General features: G+C 44.2%; 4 protein-coding genes across 9 annotated transcripts; 3 read left to right on the top strand and 1 right to left on the bottom strand.

Moving 5' to 3' along the window:
- Positions 1–4: 4 nt before the first annotated feature.
- Positions 5–15,411, top strand: LOC117139102 (phosphatidylinositol 4-phosphate 3-kinase C2 domain-containing subunit beta). 3 transcript variants are annotated; one of them, XM_033301235.1, is made up of 16 exons: positions 5–458; positions 1,754–2,820; positions 2,889–2,941; positions 4,884–5,597; positions 5,656–5,744; positions 5,806–6,439; positions 6,501–7,071; positions 7,136–7,775; positions 7,872–8,117; positions 8,179–8,615; positions 8,677–9,069; positions 9,127–9,327; positions 13,510–13,706; positions 13,767–13,858; positions 13,920–14,069; positions 14,130–15,411. In XM_033301235.1, exons 2-16 carry the CDS (start codon positions 1,787–1,789, stop codon positions 14,307–14,309), a joined length of 5,631 nt encoding a protein of 1,876 aa, XP_033157126.1. In that variant the 5' UTR covers positions 5–458; positions 1,754–1,786; the 3' UTR covers positions 14,310–15,411. The 3 variants fall into 3 exon arrangements, with proteins under 3 accessions (XP_033157126.1, XP_033157127.1, XP_033157125.1); XM_033301234.1 differs by having other exon boundaries at positions 20–70; positions 334–458; positions 13,510–13,858; XM_033301236.1 differs by lacking the exons at positions 4,884–5,597; positions 5,656–5,744; positions 5,806–6,439; ... (8 more) ...; positions 13,920–14,069; positions 14,130–15,411 and adding an exon at positions 3,395–3,951.
- On the bottom strand, positions 9,632–13,099 carry LOC117139111. 2 transcript variants are annotated; one of them, XM_033301248.1, is made up of 4 exons: positions 12,769–13,099; positions 12,519–12,712; positions 11,717–11,810; positions 9,632–11,591 (listed from the first exon to the last, which is right to left on the bottom strand). In XM_033301248.1, the coding sequence occupies exons 1-4, from the start codon at positions 12,794–12,796 to the stop codon at positions 9,697–9,699; spliced, it is 2,211 nt and encodes a 736-aa protein (XP_033157139.1). In that variant the 5' UTR covers positions 12,797–13,099; the 3' UTR covers positions 9,632–9,696. The 2 variants fall into 2 exon arrangements, with proteins under 2 accessions (XP_033157139.1, XP_033157140.1); XM_033301249.1 differs by having other exon boundaries at positions 12,519–12,709.
- Positions 15,412–15,558: 147 nt separating the features above from the next.
- On the top strand, positions 15,559–16,014 carry LOC117139138 (mitochondrial import inner membrane translocase subunit Tim13). Its single transcript, XM_033301289.1, has one exon. It carries the CDS (start codon positions 15,662–15,664, stop codon positions 15,938–15,940), a length of 279 nt encoding a protein of 92 aa, XP_033157180.1. The 5' UTR covers positions 15,559–15,661; the 3' UTR covers positions 15,941–16,014.
- A 1,889-nt stretch (positions 16,015–17,903) lies between these two features.
- LOC117139106 (flocculation protein FLO11) lies at positions 17,904–22,166 on the top strand. Of its 3 annotated transcripts, none has more exons than XM_033301240.1 (3): positions 17,904–17,928; positions 17,986–19,095; positions 19,150–22,166. In XM_033301240.1, exons 1-3 carry the CDS (start codon positions 17,919–17,921, stop codon positions 21,918–21,920), a joined length of 3,891 nt encoding a protein of 1,296 aa, XP_033157131.1. In that variant the 5' UTR covers positions 17,904–17,918; the 3' UTR covers positions 21,921–22,166. The 3 variants fall into 3 exon arrangements, with proteins under 3 accessions (XP_033157131.1, XP_033157133.1, XP_033157130.1); XM_033301242.1 differs by having other exon boundaries at positions 17,986–20,640; positions 20,869–22,166; XM_033301239.1 differs by having other exon boundaries at positions 17,986–22,166.
- Positions 22,167–22,902: the final 736 nt, after the last annotated feature.

The raw sequence follows: 22,902 nt of genomic DNA, 5'->3' as shown, positions 1-22,902 counted from the left end.
CATTCCGTTTTGTGTTATTTCGTGCCGTTCGTGTATGAAGTTCTTGCGCACAAGAGAATTGTTTTTTATTGTAAATTAACGGATTTGTACATAATATGTGATGGTGCAAGAACATCTAAGAAAATAACGTTTTGTTCAGTATTTTGGTGTTGCGTCTATTCCGTTTTTTGTCACTGTTTTCTGTTCGTATTTATGTGTTCGTGTATGTTCGTTTCGCATGTATGTGTGTAGGTGTATAGGTGTGTAGGAGGATAAGACAACTCTCCTAAAAACAAAAAAAACCTTTGGTTAAGTTTAAACAATTGTTATTCGTCAAATATAACAACAACCAAGGGGACAAAAGTGAAAAACTAATTACCGGATGGTCTATGTTCGTAGCCCAATCAAGGGAATACCTGAACCAAAAAGAAACTAGAAACGGGTATAAAAAGCAGCGGAGGTGACACCTCAAAAAGCAAGTAAGTTGGCAATATGCGAATGAGAATCACAAAGCAGAAGTCAAGTCTGCATATTAATGACTATCTCCATTATCATTTGCTTTCGCCCTTCCCCCGATATTCGTTGTTTTTAAATTTCATTCTTACGTTCTCCGGAATAAATTGGCATTCAATTGGGTTCATTTATTGTTTATGAATAACACTAATATTATTATATATTTTTTTGCAATCTATTGATTTACCTTAACCTTTGCCGCAAGGAACTCTCTCTCGTGCTCTCTCTTCCTCGCTTCCCATTCCTAGCCGGTTCGCATTTTCTTATCTGCCATTCCGTCCCCGTTCGCGACACGGACTCACACACACACTAGTGCTTTTGTGGGTGTGTTTATATTAAACAGCTGTTTCCTATCTGCATACGAGAATGGCTTCAATGGGAAAAAAATCAAAACGCTTTCTTGCTGACATATATATGTACGTTTATATCGCATATATATGTAAATATGTGTAAAATCTGGGAAATCAGTACTCGCAGCATTCATTCACGCAAATTGATGCCGCCGCTATTGTTTGTTTTTATTTATTTATTTACAATCGCGCACTCAATTGCGCCTTTTTGCGCCACTCTGCTGTATCGCAATCGCAAATTTGGAGCGCTTGGATATGGTTTCTATGTGCAAAGTACACAAGTATTTAACACATTTGTATGTACAAACAATGAGATACATAGTTTTGCCGATTTTTGTACTGAATGTCGAAACTCTGCTTATCATACTTAATATCATGCTTACATAATGATGTTCGAACTTTTCTAGTAGAAGTTACTATCTTCTTAAATAGGAAGTTAATTCTCATTCCTGCCTTGGCTATCCAAAATCCTAGTAATTGCGTTTTAAATGTAGTCATCATATCCTTTCAACCACTAAGAAGCTCGCAAAACTATTAAAGCGATCAATCTGTTTTTCCCTATTTTCTGAATCATCACTGCCCGCCGGCTCATTATCGATCGCGAATATTCCTTTGCAACTTATTAAAAAAAACCTAGTGATAGCCACCCCCACTCTGTCGCAAATGGTCTTCCCCCCATCGAATGGTATCTCACCTGTTCTTCGTCCAGGTACTCATATAGTACCATTGCCATTTACACTGCATAATCACTTTTATCACCGCCTGTTCGTTATCGCAGAGATAAGCAATCCGAAAAGCAAACACCTTTGTTCACCACGGGAACAACAAATAGGCATTGGAAAAGAAAATACGAAAATAATTTTAACAAAATTTGGAAAGCGCTCACATTTTGTTCTGGTTCTCTTTCGCAGCTCAACGGACCGGACGCTTCAGACGAGGGGATAATGTCAAATCAAGCGCATATCGACTACGACAAACAATTCCAGGATGACCTGGCCAAGGCGACCGCCCTGAGTCTGGAGCAGCATGCCCTCGATGACTACAGGCGAAACAAGAAGTACGGCTCCGGGTATCAGCAGAGCTCCACCCTTGCTAGCCGAGATTACCAGCCGGCGCATCGTAGTCAGAGCCTACATCAACCACGACGGCACTCGGAGGTGCATCAGGTGGCCATCAGTCCGGAAAATGTGGAACGATCGCGCACACCGCCGGCCCAGGGGACGGATAACGATCTGATCTGCTTCGCAAGTCCCACCAGCAAGCAGCCAGAGAGTAGCAGTCCCTTTGGCAAACTTATCGAGGATCTGCAGCGGATGCAGCCGACCAATCCGCAGTCAGCCCTGGTGCCAATGGGTCCAGTTGCGTCGGCTTCAATTCCTTCTCAATACGGGTTTCCACCTCACCAGCAACGTCCAACAACTGCTCAGCCGACACCGTACGGTATGGTGGCAGGTGGAGTTGTGGGTGGACCTGCTTACGGTGACCTGCAGTTGGTGCCTTACCAACCAGCTGTCCAGCAACAGAGGCCACTAAACAACGAGGAGCTCCAGCGGCTGTACAGCATGCCCGCTCAAATGGCCGTGGTTCCAGTGCCGCAGCCAAACGCCTATATGTACTATCCCGGAGCTGTGGTTACACCATATACGGCTCCCATAGTTCCCGGATCGGCTGCTTTTATGCCGCCGCAGTATCCCGCACAGGGATATGGCTTTGGAGGTGCTTACACGCACATGGATTTAAGACGACCCCAATCGCAACCAGCTCCTCAACAAACAGCACCGACAACAAGTCATCATCACAGCCAACCGTCCAACCATTCCACTTCCTCCTCCTTTGAGGCCAATGGAGTAGCATTCCAGGCGCGTCGCCAAGTGCTCTCGACTGGTAGTGTTAGCTCCAGTAGCCACACCGGAAACAATGGTCATTCCTCTGGCCCACGCAGGGGCAACGATTTGATCGACCTCAACCACGAGGACTAGTATGTATCCACTAGCGTTAGCAACTTATTGGTTTGTGTTTTTAACATTCGTACATCCTGCTTTGCAGCTCCCGTGTGAGTGTGCTGGAGGCATTCGATCCCCTGCTAAACGACAATACTGGTAAGCAGCCTCAATGTTGTAAATAACGTGTAGCTCCCGGTCCTCGTTGAAATCCCCCCAAATTTTTCGCACCGTAAACTAAACTTGAAATACAGTCGAAAACTCGTGTGTTGCGATTCTTGGCCAGAGCATTCATTTGAGCTGCAAATAAAAATGATTGGCATAATAAAATTAGTTGGTTTTCAACTGAATCTCTAGGATAGAGGAATAATAAATTGAAAAGAACTGAAACAAAACATTCTACCAAAGACTTGAATAGGACCAAACACACGATTTTGTATTTGTATGGTATTTACTAATAGGTTTTATTAATTTTATATTTATCCCATTATTTGTTTTGCAACAATTAGTTTTGCTAGATGTAGGAGATAATTTTTAGAATTGCCCGTAGCAAGTTGTCGCTCGCTTTTAGTTAAGAATTAAACTGAATGTTTCCGTTTCTCTATATTGCAGTGTCGAAAAAGTAATCCATTTTAATTGTCCTCTACTACTATCAGTACTACTACTACCAAAAATTCAAAAAAGCAACTACTTTACACCCACAACAACTACACCATCTAAAGGGTTTCGGGTCAGATTGGTTCGTTTCGGAGGCAAAGACAGATTAGTGTCTATAACAGCACTTACTTAGAACCACCTAATTACACGAAAATACTAAAGAAATATATATACATATATGTGCCCTCATATCGAAATTCGTGCCTTCCGCTATTGCCGGAACAATTTTGAAGTCAGCATATATATCGATGTCCAAAATGTCGTTCAAAACTAGTTCGCAATGCTTGGAATTGGTTTTTATGTATATTCCCGCGACTAAAAACTTCAAAATTTAAAAGAATTTATCGACTGTCATTTAAGTGAAAAGTGATCAAATGAGAAGATTTAATCACTTCTTTTTTATAACCATGTATTACGAAATGAACACATTGTGATTTGCTGCTACATATATCCATTAATACACTTATATACAAAAAATAAATACATACATATGTTTAATTCTATCGTGTACCATTGTGAGAGAACAAATAAATAATTTCTTAAACAAATTGCAGTCTGTTGTTGTTTTATTATTCGCTTGCTTCTATTTCCCATTACAAGATTAAATAACGCACATTCACGCTTCTCTAACTAATAATTGACATTAGATTTTGAGCTTTTCGAGCATATGTATGTATTTATTTATTACATTCTGGGGAGATTGGAAAATCAACTAACTCTTTACTATGATTTGCATTCAAGTCGTTGCACTTTTGTCAAATTACTTGTACGCTTACCCTTATTTTTGCTGGCTTTCAAAGTTCCCCCAAAAGTAGCAATGCATTTCAAACAGATGTATTAACCAAACGCTTTTAAAATTACGACGTGTTTAGCAAATAGCTTTCCCTTTTGTGGCAAATGAAACAGATGTATGGGCACCAGAGGGGACAGATTTAGAATGAATATAAACAAAGCGATTTAAAAATACACACTTAGGTACAGTGATTATACATTGTTAGCACATACGTTCTTCTCTTTAAAGATTTGATATTAATTTAAATTAGCAAGCCATTAACATTTTTTAGATTTACTCTTTTTGTGCTTTCGATATACGACCTTATTTTTAAAACAAATATCGAATGATATTGGTTCCACTGTACTGGGTCAGCGTGGGCGACGAATGACAGCAATCACAATTAGCTTTTAGCGATGGCACTCGCCTCGGATTTGTTAGCGTAGATTTGCGAAGCGTTCTCGCATTGCCAGTGGTGCTAGTCCAACCGATCCACATCGCACTGCTGCGACTTTAGGGGCCGTCTCATTTATTTTTGGCCACACGATGTGATGTGCCCGGATTCTCGCAGTAGTAGGCCTCGGCTCTCGAGCATATTTGCATAACTACTGGCGATATTCTCGGTGGGAACTGGATTTAACCCGGAACTGATCATGCACTCACTACTTGCAGGCAACGACACCGCCTCCGACAGCACTTCCTACTATGCGGAATACGATCCCTTTGACTTTCTGTACAGCGGAGATGCAGGAACTCAATATTCCGATCCAATGTATGAAGCAGTCAACAGGTGGGACAAAACTGTGGCCACCGTGAGTCCGAATGTCGGTCTGATCGGTTGGCGCCAAGATTTTCTGAGCAAGCCATCTACATCTTTATCGCAATATGGTGTTGCGCCGCCAGAGGAGAGTCTGAAGCTTGCGGAGAACGGATCTGGAAGTATCTCGCCTCCTCCGCCCTTGCCGCCCAGGAACCAGCAGTGCTATGAATCAAACCAGGCACCCATGCCGGTCTCCAAGCCTCCTCAGTCTTCTGTTTTGACGGACAGCTACACCTCCAGCATTCCGGCCAACGTGGTGCTGGACCGGCGGAAAACTTGTACACGCCTGTACGAATTGATCAGCGACCAGCGCACTGATGATCCCGAACTTTTGGAATTTTACCACATGGTAAAGGAGGTGAGGGCGCGCTATCCGCACGACGATGCGCCCACCAATGTGGGACATGTTGTGGCCGCCGAGTTTAATTACCATTACATGATGGACACCAGCATCAAAGTGATTGTGCATCCGGCTCTAAACACACTGCAATCAAACGTCCTGGCTGCGTCCATGGGCAAGGAGCAGGTGAAGGGGTATGGAATGCCAGTGACATTCACTTGCGATAGTAAGTATGATACTAAAATGTTTGGATGCCCCTTTAATGTTTGAATTTTATCCAAAAGTTGACTCGGTTGTGGCACAGGTGGTGGCACAAGCTTTGGCCTCGCTGGAGGGACAAGTCAAGGGTACCGTCACAGATTATGCCGTCAAGGTGGGTACATTAGATCGAAGGTTTTTGCAAACTTAAAATTGAAATAATTCTTTATCCACAGCCCATTGGTCTTCTGGAGTGGCTGGCACCCACCTCGAGACTGAGTCAGCTAGAGTGCGTCCACAATAGCTTCCAATTGGAGAAGGATGTACATTTGGGCCTGTGCCTTAGTACGGCGGCAAACATGCAGGCTATTGCACGGACAGAGCGGGATGATGAGCACGATGCGGATTTGCTGCCGGAGCATCTTCTTCCCAACGAGGTGGTGCCGATTGTGACCTACGACAACATGATGATACTCATCGAAACGCTCGAAATGGAGATTGACAAGCTGGAATCGGCGGCCGACGGAGTACCCGGACGGAGTGTCGTGAGCTGCTCCGGAGTTGTTCAAGCAGTGAAGGCCATATGCGCACTGCTCGGTTCAATCGACACAATGGAAATTGCACGATGCGTTGCCGATCTGAAGCGCATTTGCGAGGTGGAGCAAAAGAAGTACTCGACGGGCGCTAGCAACCCAGAGATTGTGAGTGACTACGGTGATTACGCTCAAGTTGTACTCCGTCCGCGCTCCATGCTGGAGCAGATCAAGGTCAAGTGCAACGAGCTGCGAGACGCAGTGCAAGAGCTGGTTGAGTTGTACGCGAATGTTTTCCGGGTGGCATTCTCTGTGAAGACGCCCGATTACTCAACAAGTAAGAGTGCCGATGGGAAACTAATTTACTTTGTTTACTTAACTTATACGTACTCTTGCAGCACCCATACCCATTTCCTGTGTGTCCAAGCCAATTGTGGTATGCATTAGCTGCCTACACAGGCCGCTGCCGAATTGGAAGTTCGACGATTACTCCCTGTGCGTACAAATCGTTTATGGAACGCGCCTGCTGTCGAAGCCGAATGTGCTGACCTGCTCCAACGATACAAGTGGAGGCCTGTTTCCACGTCTTAACTTCAGTGCCTGGCTGACTTTCGATCAGCATCCTATCTGCACTCTGCCCAGGGAGGCCCGCCTTACGTTCGTCTTGTATGGAAAACAGGCGGCCAGTGAAGGCGAACCCAACGCTGAACAGAATGGAGAGAGGCGTCAGGTGACCACTGAACTGGGTTGGTGTTCGATCCAACTGTTTGACTTTAAGCGAGTGATGATCTGCGGCCCCTACTTACTGTCTTTATGGCCACCAATGACGGATAAAATGCTTGGACCAGCTCCAGCGCGAGGCTGTCATCCGCAACCCGACTTTTGCCCTGTTTTGAGCATTGAGGTACCTCCGTATGGAGGACGCATTGAGTTTCCCGAGCACCAGGAGGTGCCAAAACCTGCTCCACAGTTAGTACAGAATATACATAAATGGTTAAATATAGTTCTGACGAAATCTTTTAATCCTCGCCAGCTACGATTTTGCCTCTCTGGATGCCAATCTTCAAGAGGAGCTGCTGGACACCGCAGAGCTGGGCTACACAGGAGCCACAGAACGACGTGAAGTGTTCTGGGAAAAACGGCTATACCTGCAGAACTATCCCAATGCCCTGCCAAAGGTTCTTCATGCCGCCCACAGTTGGGATTATGCCAATTTGATTGATTTGCATGCCCTGCTACACTCCTGGGCACCACTCTCGCCGTTGCAGTCCTTGGAGCTACTTCTGCCACGATATCCGGATGCTAAGGTTCGCGAGAAAGCCGTGGAGTGGATCTCCAAGATGCCCAACGACCAGCTCGTCGACTTTCTGCCTCAGTTAGTGCAAAGTTTGAAACATGACACATACGAAGGCTCGGCAATGGCTCGATTCTTGCTGTCCAAGTGCCTGGAGTCACCGCGCTTTGCCCATCATATGTATTGGCTGCTTGTGCACAGTCTGCCTGACGATCCTCACAACTCTATTGGAGCAGCAATGGTGGATCAGGAGTATGACGAGTCTCAGGTTACCCAGGTCCGTTACTACCGCCGGAACAAAATGATGCTGCGTGCTTTAATGGCAATTTGTGGCGAGAAGATGCTCCAGCGATTTATGTACCAGCACCGAATGTGTCAGGTAACTTAATTTCAAAGAATATCAAAGAAAAAACGGAGACCAGTCTGCGCTCTTTGTTTAATTCGTGATTATTAATTATATGTTTTGCTTTCGCAGAAACTTACTACTATTGCGGAGTCGGTTAAAGAGGCTAAGGAGTCGATGCGTCAAAAAAGCCTAGCCGCAGGCATGGACGAGGTTCACCAAGACTTACTGGAGCAGCCCACTTGTCTACCGCTGGGACCAGAACTTGAGGTATCTGGAGTGAGTGTGCGTAACTGTAGCTACTTTAACTCCAACACGCTGCCGCTGAAGATCAACTTTGTGGGACCAGATGCCGAGTCCTTACCGGCTATCTTTAAAGTAAATATTCATCTACAAATTATATGTATAAACTGGTATATATAACTATAACCTTTCATAGTGCGGAGATGACCTGCAGCAGGATCAGTTAACTATACAGCTAATTAGGATTATGAACAAAATGTGGTTGGCCGAACGATTGGACCTGAAGATGGTCACCTTTAATTGTGTGCCAACGGGATACAAGAGCGGTATGATTGAGCTGGTTAGCGAGGCGGAAACGTTGAGAAAAATTCAAGTAGAGTGCGGTCTGACGGGGTCCTTCAAGGATCGCCCCATTGCCGAGTGGCTAGGCAAGCAAAATCCCAGTCCGCTCGAGTACCAAAGTGCGGTGCGAAATTTTACGCTATCCTGTGCTGGATACAGTGTGGCCACGTATGTGCTAGGCATCTGTGATCGTCACAATGACAACATCATGTTAAAGACTTCGGGTCACTTGTTTCACATTGACTTTGGCAAGTTTCTTGGCGATGCCCAGATGTTTGGAAACTTCAAGAGGTATTGAAATTGATGGTATTTTTAATTCTTAAAGCCTTATACATATTATTTCTTCTCACAGAGATCGCACCCCATTTGTCCTGACTTCCGACATGGCTTATGTCATAAATGGCGGCGATAAGCCCTCGACACACTTTCACTATTTCGTGGACCTATGTTGTCGAGCCTTCAATATCGTGCGGAAAAATGCTGATCTGCTATTGCACACCCTGGCCCACATGGCTACAGCAGGCATGCCGGGAGTTAACTCCAATGCTGTGCAATATGTACGTCGCGCGCTATTGCCATCTCAATCGAATCCCGAGGCGGCGGCCACGTTTGCCAAGATGATTCAATCCTCGCTGAAAAGCTGGTTCACGCAATTCAATTTCTTTCTACACAATCTGGCCCAGATGCGTTTCACCCCAGACGAGGGATCAGGAGAGCTGCTTTCATTCGTGCCTCGAAAATATACGTAAGTTTTTATATCCTTAAGTTGATCACTTTTATCTACAAATATCTCCGATTGCAGAATGCAGCAGGATGGTCGCTTGAAGATTGTAAAGGTGGTGTGTTTCCAGAAGCACTACAGCATGGAAAAGTTCTATATGTATATTCTGGAAGTGACGCGACATGGACAGCCCGATCCGACACATTTGTTCCGGTCATATCGGGAATTCACCGAATTCCATCAGAAGCTATGCATGCACTTCCCGCTGGTTAAACTGCACAGGTAAGTGTTAGTTTGTTTATTTTTTAGACTACAAGTAGAGTTATTCGTTTGATTCGCTTTCGAAAGAAGACAAAAGACAATGACAACGTGCTGACGTCTTGTGTCTATCAGGCGCATTATCTAGACATTTAATAATGGCAAAAATGTGATTCGCTATTGATTCACTTCCCATTGGAGAGTTTGAACCCATTTTTATCTTTAATGGATTTCCTGCTATTACTTTATTATTTTATGTAGTCAACATGATATGGCAATTTTTTAGTGATATGTATGTACATAAATAGGTCATAGCCATTTGGCTAAATTTAACACATAGAATACTGTATTTACTAAGGAAGTCAAGACTTGCGGCAGTTTCCTGTTTTCGGACTAGGCATCGGTATGGTTTCTAACAGCGTTTGTCCTAAGTGTCGCAGTCATGGAGCGATGTTGGCTGATAGCTCGTCCAAAGCCATCGTCGTCATCACTGTCTTCCTGGGATACCTGGGATCCGAATAGGGTGGGCACTCCAGTATTCCTCGGTTCAAAAATGATCGAACGCTGCATGGGAGTTGGCTGTTGCATTGGCTCATCCTCTTCAGACTCATCACCTGATGTTACCACCTCGGCGGACTGGTAGTACTGCAGATTATCCACATCAAAGCGGACTTTGAGCGATTTCGGATCTCGTTTGGCAGGTTCTGGAGCTGATCGTGCTCCCTCCTCCCCATCGGTATCACTGGAACTGGAGCTGGGTAGCTCTTCAGGTTGATAGCACGCAAGGGGAGAAGTACTACCACGAACATTGAGGGATCTGGCTGATTTGGTGGACCTGGGCGCGGGCTGAGGAGCTTGACGCTCTGATGGCACCACCACAGCCATTTCCTGGCACAAGGCTTCAAAATTGTGGATTTCATTGGTCTGATTGACTTGAGAACCGTTTATCTCCACCTCATTAACATCCAGATCCGCGTATAGATCCTCAATGCTGTTTACAAATTTGGATGTCTTGGACCTTTGTTCCATTACCTCGGTGTAGTCGGGCAATTTCTGACCGCTCTTGGCAATATCCAGTCGCATTAGGGATTCGTAATCTGGTAGGTAGGGCAGACCAGGATCGTACGGCGGTGGATCTATAATGGGAGCTGGCGGTTCAGGCTCGAAGATATCCATTCTCGGCTCTATAAGCTCAAGTTGATGGAACAGACCCTCAACCTGTTCCACATTGTCCAGTCTGACGGCAGCCTCATTTAGCGTCGCCTCCACAGTGGGCACTTGCTCTAAGCTATTCGGATGCAGGGACCAATTGGGCTCTGGCACTTCCACCATGCCGTCTAGGTTGGCAAAGTTCTCCCAGTCCTCGTCGATGCTTTTACCAAATCCTGGTGGACTACTGGCCGCCGGCAGCTGCAGCTGATCCAAATCCAGGATGTCGGCTTCGTTCATCACAAATGACGAACGTATTCGCACGAAATCACTGTCCTGTTCACCTTGTGGTAATTCAAGGTTTTCAAATAGGCCATTTTGAAAGGTGGACTGTATACTAGGAGTCGCTTCCGCTTCGGGACTTCCTGCTATGATTTCCACGACAAAAGCTGAGTCTGTATTGCTGGGTCGCCGGAAGGGATCGGGATCATTTGGTGTATGCGGTTCATCTTTCGATTCCGTTTCTTCCTTGGGTATGGCTCCCCTATGTACCACAGCGGTAACTGACATCGCTCCTCCCAAACCGTCATCTGGAGTCAGTAACTCGGGAACGGGATCCTCGGGAGTGAGAATTTCCGGCACATCATCCACTGGCTCGAACTTCACGTAGCGGCCGCTGTTTTTGCTTCGCAACTGTGTTGGTCTAGTGGCCGCAGTCGTTGGTTTTACACTAAACAACTCGTACTTTTCAGCAAAGTGATCGAAGTTGGGCATTCCCAGTTCGCTAGGAGGCTCGGGAGCTGTGTCGACAGAAGCTGCAGCTCCCGAAGGCTTGGATGCAGCAGCTCCTCTCATGGTCCTAGGAGGTGGAGCAGGCAAGGATTCTGGTATCTTAGGTAGGGAAACTACCGAGGCAGTTTCAGCTAGTACTTCTGATTGTGCTGGCGGAGAAGGTGGCTTGCGGGTAGGTGGAGCGGTATAGAATTCATAGTGCTCACTGTGCACCTCCAGTCGTTGGTGTCGTTGTACCGCCGACTTCTCTCGATAGGAAACTGGTGATTCTTCCGTTGATTTGGGCTGTCTTGGGCTGGCACCATATAGCTGCAGATTTGGAACACTGCCACTGATGAAGTTGTTTCCTGCAGGGTAGGATTTTGTTTAAAAAATAGTTTCCAAAGTGAAAGGTCGTCGAACCATTCAATATCTCTAGTCAGAGTATTTCGACTGTAGTTTCAATTGAATGGTTTCCATTTGCTATCTTCACCTGTCGTTGCTGATGCCGATGGCCATGGGCTTTCGAATTCCTCGAGATTGCGACGTCGGAACACTCCATGGACAGCGGTATCGGTGCCGTTAACCTGGGGAGTTGCACAAATTGTACTTTAGGCTATTACGATACTCGGAATTATATTAACATCGAGCACATCAGCTGTGGATACAGCTGTTTGGGCTGTTCACTTGCATGCGTCACCGGTGGACGTTCTAAGTGGTTTACACATGACCACAGACACGCCAGCTCAGACGTTTATTAAAACACGTTCATATGATAAGAGGAGATTTTGGAGCCTTTGGTTTCTCTTTAAGTATATATTCTCATAGATGAATCATTAATTATTGAACTTAGATTCTACTGTCGTCCTAACCCTGTTCCCTTAAGATACATTTAACAATTTTACTCTTTGCACATAATTTATTGGTTTTATTCAATCGATTTCCACCTCACTATAAACACTTAAGAATTTGAATGTAGAACACCCATTCTACCTGAGATCCAAATAAGTGAAAGCTTGCGATTTGCATTCCTCACGCCCCCATCGCTATCTTCAATCCCCAACTTACACACTCTCTAAAATCATATAAACGCAACACCTGCGAATGTTTGTGTTTGTATTTGCCCTGCCTTATCAGAACCACTCGTCGCTGGATCGCTGTGAATCGAACATACAGATATACATATGTATGAATATTGGTATGGGTATAGCTTCAGTTGTGGTGGTATCGGTATCACATTAACCTTTATTAACTGCGTGCATCGGGTGTTAAGTTCTTTTGATTTGCATACGCACCTGCGATTCGAAAGCTGCGTAACGTGGCGGCACTTGCTGCTGTTGCTGCTGCTGTTGCCGCTGCACCTGCGATCGCTCGAAAGTCAGCCGCCGCCGGAAGCCGAAGAACTTGATCCCCAACAGCGCGAATATCAGCCCCATGAGCAACATGGCCGATGCGATCAGTGGACCAACAACAACGGCCTGTTGACCTGCTGGGGAATGATGGGGTTGGTGAAAAGTGCGGGCATCTTTCGAGCTGGCCACCTACCTTGGCCCACATTCTTCAGCTGGGCCATGTCTGCGTGTCTCACCAGCAAATCTGTTGGCTCGGCATTCTGGATAAAGTCGCTGGTTGGCACAGTCGCCCTTTGTTTTGTGGCCAAAAGTGTAATGAAACTTCACCACGTCGCTAATCGGACCGCTCTCGGCTCCGCTAACCAGCTCGCTCGTCGACTGATTGAGCGCTGACGTTGGCGCTACCGCTTTTGGCAGCGTAGTCGCCGCTTATCGGAGCGATTCGGCCCGATATCGTTTACTCGGCCCGCTCTTCATTCACCCACTATATGGTATCTGCTGCTCTCGGGCTCTTTGGTTCTCCGGTTCTCCGATTGTACGATTCTACCATTCTCCGATTTGGTGAAATCAGTCTGCTTCATTCGTCGATTTATCAGCTATTAGCGGTGTTACCTCAGTGACATGGGCTTCGGCAGTGATAAGCAATCGCGAATTTGTACTATGATTTGTCAACGCACCTTGACAAACCACTGACTATATAAACACCATGAAATGTAATAATAACTTGACCATTAACAGCTGCAGCCCCATATTTTCGGCGATAAAAGTCGCCTTGTAATTGGGAATAATCTGATAGTGTAAACATTTAATTATGGGCTTACACTACCATTTTGATTTGATTACAGAGTATCAAGTTCTAATTATTTCTAATGTAAGGAACAGCTTATAATTATTTTTCTTACATTTGAATTTAAATCTTTTCAATCCATTTAAGTCTGCCGGCTGGTGTGCATGTGGGCCGTTCCAACATCAAATCCGTGGCAGAAAAACGACTACCTCTTATACAGCGATTTTTGAAATCGCTGTTCGATGCGTCCGAGGAAATAGCCCATTCCGAGCTCGTTTATACATTCTTTCACCCGCTGCTGCGCGATCAGCAGGAAGCCAAGCTGGGAATGCCGAAGATAAAGGGTAAATTACAATGCACTAATTTCCAAATTGAATTGCAATATTTATATATGGATTTTGCAGAGGTGAAGCAACAACCGTCGCGGGATAATCCCAACGAGATTGGCCAATTACGACTATCGCTGCAATATCAACGCGGCGTACTTACTGTGATGGTGGGTGATGGTAGATAAACCCCAATTTGATCAATATTAATCGAGCGTATATGTATTGCAGATACACCACGCCAAAGGACTGCCCATGTTACAGGGCGGTCAGGAGCCCAACACATATGTGAAGTGCTACCTAAAACCGGATCCCAAAAAGGAGACCAAACGCAAGACCAAAGTGGTGCGCAAGACCTGTGTGCCCAGTTTCATGGAAACGGTAAGCAGAGGCAGATTATCCTGGATTATCTTTATAATTTGTATTTATAAATCTTTTTAGTTGGAGTACCGAATGCCACTGAATATTATTCAAGAGCGCCGCCTTCAGGTTACGGTTTGGTCGCACGACACGCTGCAGGAGAACGAGCTGCTTGGAGGCTTCGAACTGGATCTGTCGAAGCATGACCTGCGACAGGAGCTAGTCGACTGGCATCGCCTGGGCTCGGTGTCCAGGAACTGACCAGATCCGAGGGACGAGCTCTTTTGAACCTCTTGGGACACTCTGCCTACCGACAATCAGGCCTAGGATAATGCAATACTAATATATGTTTGTGCCTGTCTTCTTTCGATCGCAATAATACTTACTTACTCAAAGTGATTGTACATTCCATATACCAATATTATAAATAACAAAACAGTAGTAGTATTATTTCGTAAAATGTGTGCCTCAGATGTAAATATTTTATAACGACCGCAAACAACATTCTTTTGGACATCTAAATGTAATTATAACTATAAATTATATCTTTGCACATGCATTTGGTCACATAAATTTAAAAATCAATCAATTTTATTGTGCACCTTTGGAATTCAGAAAATTAAATATATTAGTAATTTGTTTGTATCGTTCTGTTGTCGTCACCTGGCAATTGTTCTTTTGAAGTAGTTAGTTAAAAGTTCAGTATTATGGCTAAAATTCTATAAGAGATTATTAAAAACCTTCTAGCAGCTCGCTGGTCTGTAATATCTAAAATTAAAACTTGCACGAAGAATAATCATTACTAACTTTTTTTCACTTTTCTAATTACTTAAAGTAAATAGAGAACTACAATTTCCTAAAGAAATTAGGCATTGCAAGCAGAATAACGCACAGATACAGATGCTTTCTGATTGTATTTTTTTTCTCACTTAATATTCACCGAATTGCTTTCAGTGTCTCAATGAGATGGCGTCCAAAGCAAACGCCTGACTGGGTCTTCAATCGATCCTTAACTGATAACAACAAATTTAGAAAGTTATAGGGAATTACTATCAGAGAGAACAAGAACTAAAAGTGTCTTAACAAATTAAACGAATATTGTAAAATATATAATAAGAGCACACACACACAGCAAATAACAAATTATATTTTTATAGAAAAAGAAACATTCAAGAGCTACATTTGCCTGAGCATTTGAAATAGTACTTTGATACCGATTAAAAACTACCTAAAAGGTATCTAATGTTTTCATAAAATTAAAATTGCTAGGAAAAATTCAAATTTCTGTAAGTGTTGAGGAATCGTAAAAATGTTAGCTGGCGGTAATCACTTTTGGCACAAATATATGAGCATAAAAAATTTATGCAACCAATGCAGTTTTGATTTTAAAGTGGGTTTGTAATTACCTAAGACTGTTGATTCTCCTATTTACATTAACAAGCAAAAACGAATCGCAGAAGCATTATTTTTGTTGAAACATTTGTAATATTGGACAAACAGTCAGCTGTGTTCCTTCTGTCCGAGTTTTCCCTGTTTGGACTTAAACAGGCTTAGCTCGTTCAAATTTTGGGATATTTTAAATTTAAATTGTTTAACGAGCAAGCCACCGAGAAATGGCGGCTGCCAGCATGGAGAAGGGTGAGCTGATGAACCAGGTGAAACAACAGATCGCATTGGCCAATGCCCAGGAGATGCTCTCGAAGATGACGGAGAAGTGCTTCAAGAAGTGCATCCAGAAGCCGGGCAAATCACTGGACTCCACCGAGCAGCGATGCATTTCGCAGTGCATGGATCGCTTCATGGACGCCTGGAATCTGGTGTCGCGCACCTATGGCAATCGTCTGCAGCGGGAACAGTACAGGAGCATGGAATCGGTGGAGATGACCAGCTAGGACTAGCAGCTAGGTTGCACTCATCTTGCAATTAAAATCGAATTTATTTTGTTTGTGATCCAATCTCAACTCAATTCCGAGTCGCTTTTAATCTACTGACAGTCCAGCCCTTAACTGCACGCTTATCGCAGCTGAGGAGATAGCTGGCTGATTATAGGGAATGCAATTGCAAGTGAAGACCCTGCCGGGGGTTGGGGGTGCTGTCCATGGATCTAAGCCGATAGTTTCCAGCTTGATATGAGCTCTTTTCCTGATCGTTATCGTGTTTGGAATGGTCTCGTTAGCTAACGGATGAGCAAGTGCTCGGCTCACTGGCCCAAATGCAGTTTGCCCGGATACGCCGGTTGCCCATGCACTGAAATGTGTAGTTTCGAGACCACTCTAATCCATTGCAGCATTTTCCACAATATGCAAATTCATCTCGATTTTCTTGCCAACTCCATTGGGTTTTTTCTTACTTTGCTGATTGGACATTGGCGATTTGACCAGGATTATATGTAACAAATGCACGTTCACGTTTATGAGGCCAATATTCTTCGCATTCTTCTTTTCGTAAAATACCCTTGAGTATATGATTTTCAAAAAAGGATTATTACAGATTGTATTTTATTATGTCATACGAAAAAAACACACATTACCTCAATCATATAAGCATGAGATCCCAGGTCTGAAACTACAAGCACAACTTCCTGATAGGCAAACCGATTTAAGGCCACTTAAATCAAAATTAACCTGACTGCATTAAATTTTGTTGGTGGGCCAAGTGGTAAACCTCACCAAGAACCAAGCAGAAAATCCACTGATATCGCTGCTAGTGAACGTAGGGACATTGAAAATTATGGCAAATTTAGTGGGTGCAGGTGACCCCGTGCACTGCCAAAAAAAAATGATACGCTGCAGGTGATTTAAAAATTATTAAAAAAAAAAAACCAAAAAATCGAAAATAATAAAAATGCAAAAAAAGATAAAATGCGAATTCGTGGCCGAACTTATTGGCTCGAATACCAGAGGTAACAAAATCCGACACGGGACTTTTCCTCAACTAGGTACATTCGAAGCCACACAAGTTACGATAAGAGTGCGGGCCAAAACACTGCTATATGCTATATGGTGCGGAGTTCGGAGCTTGCCGCCCCGAGCTTTCTATCATTCTAAAAATAGTTACTACGCCCACCTGTCCCGCCCCTTCCCAAATGGCAACAACAGCAAGTGCCCCGGGGTTTTGAGTAATCATTGCAAGAATACGGGTACGATAAGTGCTGAGACGGCCCTCTTATCTGTACAACTAATCGGAAATGTTTGGCCCGCCGAGGGACGTTGGGTGGCGGTGGGTGTGGGCTGCCACCTATGTAGGTGCAGGCCGGGGGTTTCGCCCCAAAAGGGGCACACAGGGGGCACCCCATGTGGGTTGTGGCAGCCGTTACACTATCGTCCGCAGGCCTCCAACGGTCGACATTGGCGGCCACGCAAGGTGAGCCGAGATAAAGGCTTGCTGACAGCCCCATTTTGCGTCCAGATTAGGAGAACATTCAGAAGACAATATAATCGCTAATGATGATCTTTGAAAAAGTTGTTCTATGAAATTTCTATGCTAAGCTTTCTAAAATGATAGAGCTAGGCATTTGATAAAGAATTTAACAAGATAGTATCTGCAACTGTTTGTCTTAAGTATAAGTATCAAATCCATATTTAACTAAAAATAATAATGGCCAATCAGTAGGTTTTCTTGGAAACAAGAATTGTGTTTACGGTTTTTTGAGAGCTACGTATGTATTTGCGACTCCATTACGGAACATCTGTAGCAACCGAGAACCATTCTGTTTTTGTAAGTGTCTAATTTATTTAAAATACTTGTACTTAACATTTTACTTACACATACCACTTGAGATTGTTTTCTTGTTTTTTTCTGCGGAACTTTAAAGTATAAAAACGATGAAATTCTTCTACGCCGTTGCATTTTCTTCAATGTGCTTTTAAAATGCAAGTCGGTACGTTATTGTAGAATTTAGAAGTCCCACGGATATTTAATAAGAATTTTTTTGCAGTGAAAGTCCTTTGGGCTTTTCTTTGGATCCTTCCCAAGGCCCTGGGAAAGGACTTCTGTGCGGGGCAATCGTTTGGATCCAGAGCAGTCGACTCCGCAGATCCCCAATCGTATTACCTCTGCCTTGGTTTCATTGGCCCTATAAAAAATACCTGCAAGAATGGATACTTGTTCGATGCTCAAACGCAGGGATGTGTGATTATGAACAATGCAACTCAATCTATCAAAAAATCAGATGATAATAAGAAGGAAGTAAACATCAAGCAAAATATCAGCGTGGATAGACCCCTTATATTCAACATCTTCGGAAACTTCAATTTCTTCGCCAGTCTGTGGGGCAATTCTCATGAGGCAACGCCTTCGCCCTTGAAACCCAACCCAATTGCCCATTTCCAATTTATGAACAGTGCCGTTGGAGTTGAACCTTTGTCGCAGGATAATCTTGCTGAGAAGGATAAGGATATTAAATTCAGCTCTTTGGATTCATACTCAACTGATGGTGCAACAGATAGTTCGACGCAGGAATCCTCCACACGAGTGCCTGAAGATGCTTCATCGACTGATTCTATACAAGAAAGTTCCACACAAGAAAGTCGCTCAAGCACAGAAGCATCCTTAGATGATATAATATGGAGCTCTGAAAGTATCGTGCCTACGGAATCATCAACACCCATTATTTCAAGTTCGACGGAAGATAGTTGGTCAAGCTCGGAAAGTCCTGTGTCCACCGAACCATCTACAGGAGCGACAGATGATTCTTCGTCAACAGAATCTTTACCAGATAGTACGACCCAAGAAAGTAGCACTGAAAGTCCCTCGCCTACCGAATCATCAACAGCAGTGACAGACCAGTCTTCGTCGACAGAACCGTCACAGGACAGTACGACCCAAGAAAGTAGCTCAAGCACGGAAAGTCCTTTGTCTACTGAATCATCTACAGAAGCTGCTGAGTCTTCTTCAACAGAATCTTCACAAGATAGTACGACACAAGAAAGTAGCTCTAGCACTGAAGGTCCTTTGACTACTGAATCATCTACAGAAGCTACTGAGTCTTCTTCAACAGAATCTTCACAAGATAGTTCGACACAAGAAAGTAGCTCTAGCACTGAAGGTCCTTTATCTACTGAATCATCTACAGAACCTACTAATGAGTCTTCCTCTACAGAATCTTCACAGGATAGTACGACCCAAGAAAGTAGCTCAAGCACTGAAGGTCCTTTGACTACTGAATCATCTACAGAACCTACTAATGAGTCTTCCTCTACAGAATCTTCACAAGATAGTACGACCCAAGAAAGTAGCTCAAGCACTGAAGGTCCTTTGACTACTGAATCATCTACAGAACCTGCTAATGAGTCTTCCTCTACAGAATCTTCACAAGATAGTACGACCCAAGAAAGTAGCACTAGCTCTGAAGGTCCTTTGTCTACTGAATCATCTACAGAAGCTACTGAGTCTTCTTCAACAGAATCTTCACAAGATAGTTCGACACAAGAAAGTAGCTCTAGCACTGAAGGACCTTTGACTACTGAATCATCTACAGAACCTGCTAATGAGTCTTCCTCTACAGAATCTTCACAAGATAGTACGACCCAAGAAAGTAGCACTAGCTCTGAAGGTCCTTTGTCTACTGAATCATCCACAGAACCTTCTAATGAGTCGTCCTCTACAGAATCTTCACAAGATAGTACGACCCAAGAAAGTAGCTCTAGCTCTGAAGGTCCTTTGTCTACTGAATCATCTACAGAAGCTACTGAGTCTTCTTCAACAGAATCTTCACAAGATAGTACGACCCAAGAAAGTAGCTCAAGCACTGAAGGTCCTTTGACTACTGAATCATCTACAGAACCTTCTAATGAGTCGTCCTCTACTGAATCTTCACAAGATAGTACGACCCAAGAAAGTAGCTCTAGCACTGAAAGTCCTTTGACTACTGAATCATCTACAGAACCTGCTAATGAGTCTTCCTCTACAGAATCTTCACAAGATAGTACGACCCAAGAAAGTAGCACTAGCTCTGAAGGTCCTTTATCTACTGAATCATCTACAGAAGCTACTGAGTCTTCTTCAACAGAATCTTCACAAGATAGTTCGACACAAGAAAGTAGCTCTAGCACTGAAGGTCCTTTGACTACTGAATCATCTACAGAACCTTCTAATGAGTCGTCCTCTACTGAATCTTCACAAGATAGTACGACCCAAGAAAGTAGCTCTAGCACTGAAGGTCCTTTGTCTACTGAATCATCTACAGAAGCTAATGAGTCTTCTTCAACAGAATCTTCACAAGATAGTTCGACACAAGAAAGTAGCTCTAGCACTGAAGGTCCTTTGACTACTGAATCATCTACAGAACCTTCTAATGAGTCGTCCTCTACTGAATCTTCACAAGATAGTACGACCCAAGAAAGTAGCTCTAGCACTGAAGGTCCTTTATCTACTGAATCATCTACAGAACCAGCTAATGAATCTTCCTCTACAGAATCTTCACAAGATAGTACGACCCAAGAAAGTAGCTCCAGCACTGAAGGTCCTTTGTCTACCGAGTCATCTACAGAAGTGACAGAGGTGCCATCGCCAACAGAGTCTTTACCAAACAGTTCGACGCGAGAAACTCCATGTACCACCGATAATCCCTCTAGCTCTGAGCCTTCACCAAGTACCCCAGGTGATGATGGCAACCCCGGAAACAGTGGATCTGAGAATGAAAACTCCTCCACAAGTGGAGCTCCATGTACCACCGATAATACCTCAAGCCCAGAATCTTCACCAAGTACCCCTAAAAATGATGACGACTCCGGAAACAGTGGGTCTGAAAGCGGAATCACTTCCACTAGTGGATCTCCTTGTACCACCGATAATCCCTCTAGCTCTGAGCCTTCACCAAGTACCCCAGGTGATGATGGCAACCCCGGAAACAGTGGATCTGAGAATGAAAACTCCTCCACAAGTGGAGCTCCATGTACCACCGATAATCCCTCAAGCTCAGAATCTTCGCCAAGTACCCCTAAAAATGATGACGACTCCGGAAACAGTGGGTCTGAAAGCGGAATCACTTCCACTAGTAGAGCTCCGCATACGACCGATAATCCAGCAATCCCTAAGCCCTCGCCAAGTGCCCCGGAAAATCCTGGAGATTCCGGAAACAGTTCATCGGAATCTCCGCCAGCAGGCATGACTCCATCTACGCCCAATCCACCAATAAAGAGTACCACAAGTTCGTATACTGCCCATCCGACTCCAAAATATACAACCGAGGGTAATAAATCTGGAACCTCAACATTAAAACCCCCAACTGGAACGACCCCTGGTCATCAAGAGGAAAGAACTGACTGTAGCAAGATGCCGAATGGAGTCTTTCTGCGGGACTTACAGTCATGCAATAAATATTATGTATGTCTAAATGGTAAAGCAATTGCTGGCCACTGCCCCAGAAATCTGTACTTCGACATTAAGAGGAAAGTCTGCAATTTTCCCAGTCTAGTGGATTGTCCACTCGATGACTCCCCAGAAAATGTAACTCAAAAGCCCTCGGACACCGAATCGCCTCCCGACTGTAAGTCCTTGCGGAATGGCGCCTATGTTAGAGATCCAAAGTCATGTAGCAGGTTTTATGTTTGCGCCAATGGACGGGCAATACCTCGACAGTGCCCCCAGGGTCTACACTTTGACATAAAATCCAACTTTTGTAACTACCCAATCTTGGTGCAGTGCTCCTTGGTGGAATCTCAGGCTGATGCACACGGAGCATTACTGGCGGAGGGAGTCCCCGACTGCACCAAAGTGAAAGAGGATACACGATTTGGAGACGTCAAGCAGCATAACAAGTATTATGTTTGCTTGAATGGTAAAGCGGTTTTGCATTACTGCAGTCCGGGAAATTGGTTCGACCTTCGCAGCCAGAAATGCGTTGACCAGCGCCTGGCTAAGGTGACCTAAGCACTCGCTACATATTAGAGGCATTATCCATAATCTAGGCTTAGAAATGCGGTGAAAGGGTTTTGAATATAAGTATATATATACAATGGGTTGATGGGTAAAATTACTTGCATTATACTATTTTAGAGTGGTTACTGACACAGAAGTTACAAGCAGACTCTAATACGACCTAGCCAGTTGAAGTGTTCAATAAATTACTTTATCTGTCTGGGATATACAAAACGAATAAAGTAATGTTTTATTTAATCTTAAATAATTCTCATTATTGTTTTTCAGTTGTAAGGAAAGAATATAGTGTATTACTTGGTAAATCAGGAATAGCCCGATGAAATGCGATTATCAAGTAAGGTCTGCCCATTATAATTCAGACTCGCTATCTGGTGTGTTTTTGCGTGGCTAAGGCCAGACAGTCGCTAATTTCTTTGTGCTACGGAAGTGACTCCCGGCCACAAAGTTATCCCATTTAAATTTAATTACGAGATAAAACGCGTGCTTCTGCTGTCTCTGATGTTTCTGATGTTTCTGACGTAGGCGCTTTTAGGCTCGACTGCGTCGGAAAGTAGGGAGCGTTCCAGCTCCGGTTACCTTAAAGCCGACTCCGTCTGCGCTCCGTCTTCGGGTATAATTAAATTGTCCAGGAATCAGGGTGGAGGAACCTTCTGTGGGTGGCCGTGGCAGACTGACAGGCACTTTGCGTCACTGTCGTGCGGCGACAAATTACAGGACACGGCTCCTTTTGCGCGCCAACTCATCGATAGTAGAATTGGGGGTGGTGCGGCCTCGCAATCGATTTGATTCCAAGGCAAGTCCAGACAGCAGACGCACCAGTCTCATGTTACACTCGCCATCTGATAAGAGCTCACGACACCACCCACCCATTTTTCAGTGGCTTTTTAGCCAGAGCTGGAATTGTGGAATCCTGAGTAAGATGATCCACTTAGGGTAAAAACTATGCCAATACTATTAGTGAAGTTATGATTGT

Source organism: Drosophila mauritiana, chromosome 3L (genome assembly GCF_004382145.1).
Source record: "Drosophila mauritiana strain mau12 chromosome 3L, ASM438214v1, whole genome shotgun sequence".
Lineage (NCBI taxonomy): Eukaryota > Metazoa > Arthropoda > Insecta > Diptera > Drosophilidae > Drosophila > Drosophila mauritiana.
The sequence above is the reverse complement of the archived record's forward strand: the minus strand, read 5'-3'. Positions and strand labels throughout refer to the sequence as shown.